At 41.6% G+C, this 12,002-nt stretch overlaps 1 protein-coding gene across 12 annotated transcripts in view; it reads right to left on the bottom strand.

The window, feature by feature from the left end:
- Window positions 1-6,080: 6,080 nt before the first annotated feature.
- The window catches only part of Lmo7 (LIM domain 7), a 192,096-nt gene continuing 186,174 nt past the window's right edge, over window positions 6,081-12,002 (bottom strand). For all 12 annotated transcript variants that reach the window (XM_041665374.1, XM_041665382.1, XM_041665406.1 and 9 more), the window contains 4 exons: window positions 11,641-11,934; window positions 9,798-9,906; window positions 8,491-8,593; window positions 6,081-6,830 (listed from right to left, as the gene is read on the bottom strand). In XM_041665374.1, the coding sequence (XP_041521308.1) occupies window positions 6,808-6,830; window positions 8,491-8,593; window positions 9,798-9,906; window positions 11,641-11,934 (529 nt within the window). In that variant the 3' untranslated portion in view covers window positions 6,081-6,807. The remainder of the gene's footprint in view (window positions 6,831-8,490; window positions 8,594-9,797; window positions 9,907-11,640; window positions 11,935-12,002) is intronic.

The following is a 12,002-nucleotide window of genomic DNA, read 5'->3' as shown; positions in this document are numbered from 1 at the left end:
TGTATTCCCATTAAAGAAACAGAGCAGGGAGGGAAATATATTAATTCGTGATTTTAACTGGCAAATATCGAAGCAGCTACAGTATGCTGAATAATATCCCCCAAGGAAGTCATCCTCCTTAGCTGTGGAGTCCATAAATACATTCCTTCCTACAGTCGAGGTACTCTGCAGGCATGACGAAGGAGCTAGGCAGAGAGGCATGTTCCCGGGTAGCAAGTAGGGCTGTTGTCACAAAGATTGCAGGGTAGGACCGAGGGGTGGAAGCTAAAGCTGACCATGGCTACAGTGTATGGGGCACACCTTCCACCATGCTTCTAATGGGACATGGACACCCCCCCCCGCCTTTGGAGGGCACCATGAAGCCTCATCAGGTAGAAAGCCCAGGACACTAGGAGCCCCTTGTAAGTACCATCCCAGAAATCACTGCTGGACCATGAGAACACACCCAGAGCTCCGGGGCTGCCCATGGTTAAGAAGAAGTGGAATCGTTATGGGAGTGATTTTAACCTGAAAATATTGCAAGGAATAGACAAAGTTATATTTGGAAACCTCCCTTTCAGAGAAAACAGGGATTCAGATAGATACCAAGTTCAGCCACAGAGGAGGGAAAGTAGTTAAACGTCCACACCTGTCCTTAATAGGGTGAAAATGTCACGAGCTATCCTATTTCGAACAGTCCTGGCATTTAGAGTCCTCAGCACACCCTGACGTCAGCTTCACGAGCCTACTTTCATCGCGTTCCTGAGACAAGGATCCAGGCGTGGTGGACACTCTAATCCTTGCCACTAACCTGAATTTCAAGCAGCCTTGGATGGGGCGTTACACATCTAAGACATCCTAAATTGTGTCGGAAGTGAGAAGAGCTTTCGGAGACTCAAGGGCTTGAACTGGAAATCCCTCAGACCAACTCGGGAGGGCCTTTCCTGGCTGCTGCTCAGCAGATTGAAGACACAAATGAGCGTCTAAGAATTGTAAGAGAAACTGTTTGAAATCGAAACCAGCAGATTAACCAGCATCTCACAGGTAGACATATAACACAGAAATCTTTTAGAGCTAATAAAGAGCTTCACCATTTTTTTAAAAAAAGATCACACAAAAATATTTCATTTTGTCATCTCAATAGGCCTCCACTGTGAAATTTTCCAGTAAATTCTATTTCTATTCTAATCGACTTTCAGTAGAAAGAAGTTGGGATAATCCTCTGCAGAAATAAATCACAAGAAATAAATATAAATACCCATAAAGTACGTAAAGGATCTGGAAAACGTAAGCATCACAGAGCTCCATCGAGTTGGAGAGGAGAATAAGACTTAACCAGGTCACCAGACCTTATGAGTTTAGACATTAATTGTGAAAGATGAATTCTCAATCCATGTTTTGCTGTCCTGAAGTGTATATAAAAATCTTGAAGATGAAATGATTTTTCACGCATTTTAGACCAAGTATTTGCAAAGTACCCAGCTCCCTCACATGAGTCAGCCTTTCTAATTGCTAAAACACATCATTTTTGACTAACGCCACCTCCACATGTGATCTTTGTCCTGTCTCCTTTTCTCTATATGTTGGTTCTTAAGAAACCCCCCTGAAATCATGGCAAGGTATTCTGAGCATTTATAAATGCCAGCTATAATAACCTGCATGGTTGATTACCCAACACCCATTCCATCATAACCTCCTCCATGAATAACATGGTGGCAGGCTGTCCCGACAGACTGCAAGGGAAGGAGTCCTGATGGGCATGCGTATAAGACCACTCTTGGCTCAAAATAAGCAAATGACTCAAGCTCTATCCAAACTGGGGTATTCTGATGAAGTGTAATGGGAAGTCCTCCTACACAGCAGAGAGAATTAGAAAAGTTGGTCTCTTTTCAATAGGCAAGGAAGTTCAAAGCTTGTCAACTTCCATAGTATCAATTAAATGATCAGAATCAGCCTACATAGTGGATAGTCAAATAGCCAGAAATGAATGAGAAGTTCTTCTACCATTATTGAACTGTTAGATAAATCAAACTTCTTGATTACTTGTCGGGTCAGGAAATTAATTTCTTTATATTCATGTAGACTCGAGCACATAAATATAACACACATGATGAATATCACTTCCTCCTGCTGCTTAAGCCCAATCATTTATTTCCAGCTAACTATAAATACTTCTACATATTTGTCTATGCTGTCCCAAACAGAATTTGTCTCCTCTCTCAATAAGAACTGCTCTCTAAATTTCCTTTTTCCTAGGCTTCTGGGTCCCAGGTGGGCCGTGTGATCTTTGCCATCTAAGAGGACAGGACACCTTTGTCTTTTATTCATTGTTTACTGTCTACCTACCATGGCATCGTTCTTTCTGGGTTTTGTTTTGTTTCCTGAGATAGGGCTTCTCTATGTAGCTCTGGCTATTCTGGAATTCACTCTGTGGACCAGGCTAGCCCGCGTCTATCTCCCAAGTGCTGGGATTAAAGGCATATATCACCACTGCTCTGCTGTGTCATTATTCTAAATACCGGTGGTGCAATCAAAACCAGAGAATCCCCTGCCCCCGAATAACTTGTGTTCTTCTAAGGTCCAAAAAGAATTAACAAATGAGAACAAAAATACAGAGTTATCACAGGTTAAAGTCATAAAGCTGCCTCAGAGAATGACCACAGTTGGTCATCAAAACTCCTATGAGATGCCATTTGGCAAAACACCCAAAGTTGGTATAAGCCAGTTGAGTTGATCTCCTCCCTTAAAAGTGCTTCTGGAAACCTTGCTGGCCCAGGACATTTTTGATCTGGTACTGGTACTTGTAAAACCATAAGACAGTATTTCTCAAAGTATTTTTAGCAGTCATGTGGCTAATTATACAGATTTATGGGATACAGGTGTAACGATATTATATATAATAGTGCAACCAGGCACTGTGATTATTTTTATCTCCTCCAAACGTCACTTCCTTGTGATGTTTCAAACTCCTCTTTTTTGTTCGCTATTAAGTATGCACTAAAATTGTTTTAAACTACAGTATACTATTGTTCTGAAGAATACGGGAAACTGCTCCTTCTCTCTCTCTTTTGATACCGTGACAAACAGACACCACTTTCCGATACATTACCCCACAGACCAGAGCTGCTCGTGTGTCCATTCCTCTGTGGAACAGACCAGACTATGCATGCAAGCTTTGGGTGGAGATACAAAAGAGAGAAAACAAGTCTGCCACTAAGGCATCTCTACCCTTAGTGACCACGGTTCTCAGCGTCTCACAAGCTGCTCTCACAGCCCTGGTCTCCTTTATGAACCGACTGAATGCAGATGTGCAGATACGCAGATATGTGCTTCAGAATTCACAAGGTTAATCTGAAAATTGCTTTTTGCCTCTCCACATGTACTTGTGCACAGATTCATTTTTAAGGCTATACTCAGGGGCAGGAATTGGACTTGTATGTGCATGCCTTTTAAACCCTCCTGCAAGGAAGGATGTAAAAGAGCTACTAAAAACAGAGTAAATCCCAACAATAACACACGCTATTAGACATGCCTCTTAACTGTACCCATCATGGAAATTCAGACAGTTCCAGTTTTGGCATTGGGGGATTAGACCTCACTCTGATATTGAGGGAGATTTCAAGAAAAATACTAAGATTAAATTCTTAAACAGAAAAAAAATAGTTTTCATGCTGCTTTCCTCATTTAGTTCCTAAGAAGGCTCACGCTTTAATGTATATACGGAGTAGAAACTTCTCTGAAAGGTCTGAGTTATATAGGTGCAAGAAATCAACTCTTCTAACTCTTCTTGCCCACTTCTGCCCTTAAATGGAGGCATAGTGTGCCCTAGATTCTTTAGAGCAGACAGAATGTTAGAGAATGCCACCCAGACATGTTTTGCATGAATCTTGATGATTCTGCAACCTTATCTTTTAAAGTCACTTGTCCACAGACTACATGCAACCCACACAGAAGACAAAGAAATCCGACCTCTATGAGCCAGTCATGTAACTCAGAAATTGTCCAAACATACACACACACACACACACACACAAAAAAAAAAAAAAAAACCAGGGAGGGAGGGAGGTGGGGGAAGGAGGGAGGGAAGGAGGAAACAAGTGTTATTGAGAATGTGGGTGAAAGGGAACTATTATGTTCTTCTGCACTGTCGGTTGAGATGCAAATTAGTCAGCCACTAGGGAAATCAGTATGGAAGTTCCTTAGAGAACTGTGAATAGACCTATACCACGGCACTCAACTGGTCCACTCCTGAGTTTATATCCAAAAGACATTCTAAGAAGATTCTTGCACATCGATTTTTATTGTAAGTGTGTTCAGAATGGCCAAGTTACAGAATCAGCCTAGGTATCCACCAACCAATGAATCCACAAAGAAAATGTGGCATACATACACAATGCAGTTTTATTTGACGCTAATGAAAAATAAACTAACATCATCTTAAGATAACGAACACAGGGGAAACTTAGATGGCAAACACGCTTGCTGCCAAACCTGATTATCTGAGTCTGATTCCTGGAGCCTACATGGTGGAAGGAGAGAACCAGCTCCTGCGTGTGGTCCTCTGATCACACACACTGTGGCACACTCTCTCCTCCTCCCCCCTCTCTCACACACACACACTAAATGTAAAAGAAGATAGCTATAAATGGAAACCATCCTAGTAAAATAAAATAACTCAAGGCCACATGTTTTCTCTCATTTGTGGGTGCTATATTTTATATACAAGCAAAATCATTATGGATGGCATGAACGTAGAGGTTCTTCTGTCTGGGGAAAGGAGGGGATATTGGAGGGTGAACACAGCCAAAGTATGTGATGTACCCTAATAAAAACACCTTCATGAAACCAACGGATATTTATAATAAATAAACTCCAATAAAAAAGAAAAGAAACCGAGGCCTAGGAGGTGTCATTAGCAGTAGAATGTTTGAGTGGCATACCTGAAGAAGAGGAGAGAAGAAATGATTTTAAGAACATGGGAGCACACAGTGGTAGCTAAGGATGCAGGATAAACATCTGTGTGCAGAATGAGTTCAAGGGCCGCTTTTCTTCACTGGGGTTTGGAGCTGGCTGCAAGCTAGATTCTAATGCTATGGAGCATTTGGAAAATTTTCCTGAATAGGTACATATTACTTTAATAACTGGAAATAAAAATAATTGCTCAGCAACAAAAAATAACCTCTGGAACTAATTTTTAATTTTCTCTCATATTAATACTTAACTACCTATTTAAGCCTTTTCTGATGTACCACCTCTCATTTTATTTCCATTTTTACAAAGAATCCAAGTGTCCTTATATTTTTCACAAATCACACTAACGTTTTAAATTGCTTATTTTTCATCTAGATTTCTTTTAAAAAGTACTACTTTTGCTCTAGATACTTCCAAACTCTCTAGAGGACAAAAATAATGATTTTTAAAATCTGACCCAACAGTTCACAACTTACATTACCATAAAAAAAACATTCAAACTTATATAATTATCTGAAATAAAATTTATGATTGAAATTAAACTTTTTCTGTAGAATCATCATGGCTGTAGAAATAGTTGAACAGAAATACAAATACCAAAATATGTCAAACTATTCACACTATAGATAGATGATAGATAGATAGATAGATAGATGCAATTTATGATGTCAATTGCACCTTAGTAAAGATACATAAAATGAGATATCAAGAAGGTCTACATATTGAACTATATAGCTCAAGCACTGGAAAGGGGAACTGAGCACCAACACAGGAGGCAAGAGTTCTTGTTGCTCTTTTAGAACCCGAATTCAGCCCCCAAGACCCACGCTGGATATCCCACACCCTCCTCTGGGCTCCACAGACACCCATATGCCTGTGATAAACACATACGTGGTGGGGGGGGAGGATGGGGGGAGAGAGGGAGGGAGAGGGAGAGAGGGAGAGTAAGAGGGAGAGAGAGAGGGAGGGGGAGTGAGAGGGAGAGAGAGGGAGGGAGAGAGAGAAAAGAAGAAAGGTGGCACATATTTTTTACTTTTAAAAAAAGGACTACAAGAGACCCAAACTCATTAAATAAGTAAATTAATAATTCAATAAATAATTTTTTTCAAAAAAAAAAAGAGCCACTCCTTAAACGCATCACCAATTTTATTTACAAAGGCAACCGAACAGAAAAGCTCACTAGTTTCTTGAAAAACTTCCTGGTGCAAACCATGGTTATTTTTCATTACTGGAAATGAACAGCTTCCTATTCTATTTGCTCAGCAACCACAGTCCTTGTAAGGAAAATAGAATGCCTTCTTCAAGCAAATAAAATATTTCAGGAACAAAATTATTTCTCAATTGGATTATTTCTGTGTAAAGAAAGCCACAAAAAGCAAATTTATGGGTGGATTTAAATGAAAATTTTTCCTATAGTTTCACATTAACTTAGAATACATTACAATAAACAGTAAACAATTACATATTTATATTAACTATTTCAAATAGTGTTTCAGAACTTAAAAAAAAATAAAATACCCTCTTCAAAACACCAATAAAGGGTCAAACTAGATCAGCATCGGCCTCAAAAGTATTTTTTTTTTAAGTTCTTGGGGTTTTTCCACTTGTGCTTTTAGGATACTGAGTTCAAAGGCAAATACTGCACTTCCCCCCACACAGACAAAATTACCATCTTATAAATAAAGAGCAAAAATACAAGTCCTACCAACACTACAGTGTTCCTATGTCCTAATGAGGGAAAGGTTCTTCTGTTTTTAAAAAAAAAAGGGGGGGGGGACAAGACATATTTATAGTTCTGCATCAGTGGCAACCGCCTCTTCTTCTATCTGCAACAGTGCTTTCGAATGGAGGCTTACATCACATGGCGGTTGGCCGTCCAGCTGATCAGGCAGGGAGAGAAGAGAGAAAGGTGCTCAGACTCAAAAGCATATAAATATCAGCACATGGGATACATAGCAGTTGTCACTCAGAGGGGCCCAATGAGGTAGAAAGAGTTGCCTGTCACTCCGTCTTAGGATAAAAGTAGGCAGAATGCAGCCTCTTGGGGCTAGAACTCTTTATTTGCAAAAGAGAGTAAAAACTAGCTGTTGAGTCAGAAAACAAAAGGCCTGCAACTCTCTATTATTTGTACTGAAGGAGAGAAAAGGCGTGGGCAATAGCTCCAAAAATCAGTGATATTTGGCTTTGGATTTAAAAGAGAAAAAATGCACACACATACACACCACCACCCCAGATCCCATGCCCAGCCTTGATATTCTCCCAACTTCAGGATCAATATCCAAGAGAGGCCTGGACAGCCAGCAGATAAGGCTCAGAAGCCATTGACAGATAAAAGAGAGTTGATCAGTTCAAATCATTTCCAAACACGCTTCATATAAGGGGCCATATAAATACCTCCGAGTTCAAAAGCAATAGGTTTGTAGGTACCACTTGTAACACCCTTTCACAAGGAAGAAACATGTTACCAGCGTCAAGGTTCAAAATGATATACAGCAGTAACTATTGTCTTGCTGAAGCTATAACAATACACAACCAAGTTATGCTACCCTATACTTCACAAGGCTCGAACACATACTTAGAAAGGAAGTAGCATTTAAATTGTTTTTAAATTCAATAATATTGAAACTCCTTATAAACAGAATTGAGGCTCTCTTCTTCAAAAAATATATGTATGGATATATGGCTACATATTATCATAAAGCAGAAAGTGATACTCAGGTTCAATCATTTTCTGATGGAGGAAGGTCATTGGTTAAATAAAAAGAAACTGCTTGGCCCTCATTGGTTAGAAGATAGGTGGGAGGAGTAAACAGAACAGAACGCTGGGAGGAAGAGGAAGTGAGCTCAGACTCCACAGCTCTCCTCTCGGGAGCAGACGCCTCAGAGAGACGCCATGCTCCGCTCTCCCGGGCAGACGCGATTCAGCTCCGACCCAGGATGGACCTAGAATCTTCCCGGTAAGACCGGTGCTCACAGATTATTAGAGATGGGTTGATCAGGATATCAGAATTAGCCAGTAAGGGCTAGAGCTAAAGGGCCAAGCAGTGTTTAAATGAATACAATTTGTGTGTTGTTATTTCGGGCATAAGCTAGCCAGGCAGCCGGGGTGCTGGGGACGCAGCCCCGCCGCTCTTATCCCTACAATTTTCAGAGTTGATTATAAGTCACATAATAAGCTCTCATCATCAGATAATGGAAATGAGCTGATGAGAGATGAAGCCTTAATCAGAAAGCAGACTTGTCTTAATCCCTATTCTGAGCCCAGGAGTCATTATAAGTTCCTTTTGGATCTTTGCAAACCAGAGACAATGTTCTGATTTCTGGGTACAAGCCCCTTCAGTTCCTCCAACCCACAATCTCCTTCTAGGTGGTTGGGATTCACTACATCCCTTCTATGAATGGGACAGACTATGACCCCTAAGACCCACGATCCTATGGTAATGAACCTGAGGAAGAAGTGGCTGCAGGCTCAGGAAAAGGCATAGGAACCCGTGGTCTCCTCAAAAGACAAGAAATTTTCTCTCTGATTTGCTCTCTTACATTTGAATCGGAGATAGCAGTCATTGCAGTAAAGTTGGTTGCTTCGGATTCTGACTTCAGCTCCTGAGGAGGAACCTCCGAGGTCACGTTCGCAGGAGACACACTGACAGACCAAAGAGAATGTAAAATTAGACAAGCCCAGAAAGCCTGGCGTACTCTCAGACGAGAGATACATGGGGTGAAGAGACAGAGAGAAATGTGGCGAGAGGAATATAAAAGGCAGCTCCTCAACCCATGGGTGTATTATAACAAAGGATAGGGAAGGCCAAAACACAATTAGTGGATTAGAATCAAGCTTTCCAGATTAGACACTAAGAATTCATAAAGAAAAATTTAAGAACCAAGATGATCATTTGACATATACTGGAGGTGGAGAAATAAAGAAACAATTTGCTGATTGGCTTAAAGAAATTTAGTCTTCATTACTCCAAAGAAATAAAGGATAACTCACCACCATGTAAGAACAAGGGAAAAATAGAATTAGGGTTTCTGACATTCTAGTTTAGAGTGAGCTGCTCCAAGTGTCCGTGGAGCACTAAATGAGCAAGCATTCACGGGGTGCCTTGTGTCAAGGTTAGGGTGTTCTCTGTCTCTTTCCTCTTCTCTCTCTCTCTTTCTCTCTGTGTGTGTGTGTGTGTATGCACGTGCGCGCACGCAAACATTATTTTGACTCATTCTGCTCTACATGGATTTATATATACAAATTCATACGCTTATGCTTAAGCAAGCTGTTAACTTTGGAACTCCAGTATCAAAACTAGGGAGCCTCTCTATTTCTATGGCCCAATGAAAGTTCAAGAATTAAACTGATGCGTTCATCAGCAGATACTGTTAAACCAAGAGTTACAGCCTGAACCCTTCCCTGTATATAGGAACACTATCAGGTCTAAGCAGGCTATGCAACTGTAAAAATATTTACCAGTGGCTTTCCTTCCAGACACTATTAAAAGCTATTCATTAAACACTGATAACTGTATGTCTCTATGCTAATAACACTGGTAAATTAAATTTGAAGTCTACCCATGGCAGCATGCTAGAGAACATACTATGTACCATTAATTTTATTTATAGGATCCTAAGCAGATTAGAGCTACAAAAAGCACAGGACTTGCAGACTGACTTTTATAAGAAGATTCAGGTTTGACAACCAAGTAGTAGCAAGCAATTTGTGACTCCTGCAGCAGCACAGACCAACAAATAACAGCGCCAAGCTTATTAGTGGCACAACCACAACCCAGCGGCTCACAGAAGCCATGCGCTCTCCAAGCAAAGCACCGCGGTCGGCAAGCTCTTCGTCTCACGCTCACCTTAAAACAATGTAAATGATAACAAAGACCCAGGGTCTCGATGATCATAGCGGCTCCTTTGCCCAGAATGTTATTACAGTAGGAACACACACGCTTCCCACTCACTGACCTAGACGTGGAACAAGAATGGAATGGAGGCTTTCACCTCTGCTTGACAAGGTTGGCATTTAAAGTCACACTGTCGTTGGCAGAAATGGTAACAGCTGAAGAAAGGCTCTTTGTATCTGTGGGAGCAAGACTTTGAGCAGCCAACTAAATAAAGCTTGTCTTCATTATACCTTCAACTGTCATGAAGGCTCTAGGGACCTTGAAGCCTGTTTACCTAAAGGAACAATTTCAATATGACTGGTCCATTTGGGACTTTGTACCCATTCCCCTGAGACCACTTATGGACCCATCAGTATCTCCAATATGCTACATCTTCTTGCTAATTCAGTTGCCTTATATATGAAATTCCACTCTCAGGTCCATCCAGATTCTGTAATTTGCCTCCTCAACTTTACTTTTTACCCTCCTTTTCAATTTTCTGGTTAGAAACAGGGACACTTTCTTGAGTGTACTTCTGTTGAGAATGAAGTCATCATAGCTCAAGCACTGCCGATGAGTCAGGGATGGAGATTCCTTCCCACTTCACTTTCAGACCTAAAAGGACTGGTCTCTCCTAGTGCTAAAGAGACATCACCTTCAGCCTTACTTTCTCATCCCTGCAGAAGGAGTAAAACACCACAAGACCACTGGGAGTGCAGGGAGTGATGGTTATTGAGAGGCAGGTGTGGCGAGAACAATCTGCTGGCCAAAGACTCTCCCTGGACAGAGAAGCCCAAGACCTGTCCCCTAGCTCTCCCCTGCCCTGTTCTATTCACATATGGGGCTACAGAGGGAGAATAAGTGAATGGTGGATCCTCTCTTTCTGAAAACTCCATCTATCACCAAAAAAACTTGGCCACAATGCCTCCTGGCCCCTTTTCCTTTAATTCAACTCTCTAACATATTTTCTAGATTTTGATAATTATACACTATTTTGAAATGAGATATTTATTCTTATCTAAGTCTATTAACAGTTTAAAATATCCAAATAGCAATGAATTTCTACCTTAATCATTATATTTGTGATGGAATTTAAAACTCCCTTGGGATGACAACAGAGGACTGGCTCATGGGGACACTGTGATGATCTAAAAACACAACCCACATTGACATCAGGGCTTCACCCAATGACCTGGGCCAAGGGGCCATTCAAGTTACTCCCTAACTTTCACCCCCTCCCCAGAACAGATGAACTGCGGAAGTCAAGTAATGAGGACTGAGCAAAGTGGTAGCAGATGGGGTCACAGATGAAGCGACCCAAGACTCTGAAAGCAAGATCAAACCTACAGGATGATTTTTTTAAAATCCAGCTTGTTCAAACGGCCCAGGCTATGAAGCCTATTTATCACAACCCATTCCAATGAGTTTCTATTAGAGTGCCATTAAAAGTCAGACACTTCATAGCACTGATTGTACTCATAAATATGAAAGCATTTGTGAGCCACTGTGTCCTTTGTGGATGCCACAGGGTGATCTATTCAGAGAAATCTTCCAGCTGAGACACTGACCAAAAGCACAGGCAACAGAGAGCCTGGCGACATGCAGACATGTTGAAAGTCTCCAGTGCCTTTCCCAGACATCGGTAGACACTAGGCAGGCAGCAGACAGAGGCAGAAGAAAGTCTTCTCAATGGCTTTGATACAAGAACACCAAATTCATGCACTCAGTTTTTCTTCTTCACTGGATAATTTAGGGAACATTTCAACGAAGAAACAGACGTGAAATTAAGACTAGGGGTCAACAGAAAGGGCCTCACCTGTTGCGGAGTTGAGAGCCCGACTGTGAAATGGAAGGGGAACAGCTGCGTGGGGTAGGAGACCCTGGGGGGGCAGGGCCTGGGATGATGGTCTTCACAGGGCCAGCTGGAGGTGGTACCGCAGAGGATGGGTTCCTCATGTAGGCACGGTTTGATGTGGACAACAGCTGTGGAGGCGGGCGACTGAAGTCTTGGACGGAGGAGGAGGCATAGACTCCTGCAGGTTGGCTGTGCCATGGGGACTGCCTCCAGGAACTGGGCCGCTGGGAGTCCAGGTTGTCCAGGGACTCCCCTCTGAAACACGGGAAGAAGTCATAGGGGTAACATGAGCCACTCAACTGGAGATCATCCGTCGGATGTAA

Source organism: Microtus oregoni, unplaced genomic scaffold, assembly GCF_018167655.1.
Source record: "Microtus oregoni isolate MIOR12 unplaced genomic scaffold, Mior012 000001F_ref0000356, whole genome shotgun sequence".
NCBI classification, from domain to species: domain Eukaryota; kingdom Metazoa; phylum Chordata; class Mammalia; order Rodentia; family Cricetidae; genus Microtus; species Microtus oregoni.
This window is presented reverse-complemented; position numbering and strand designations above follow the sequence as displayed.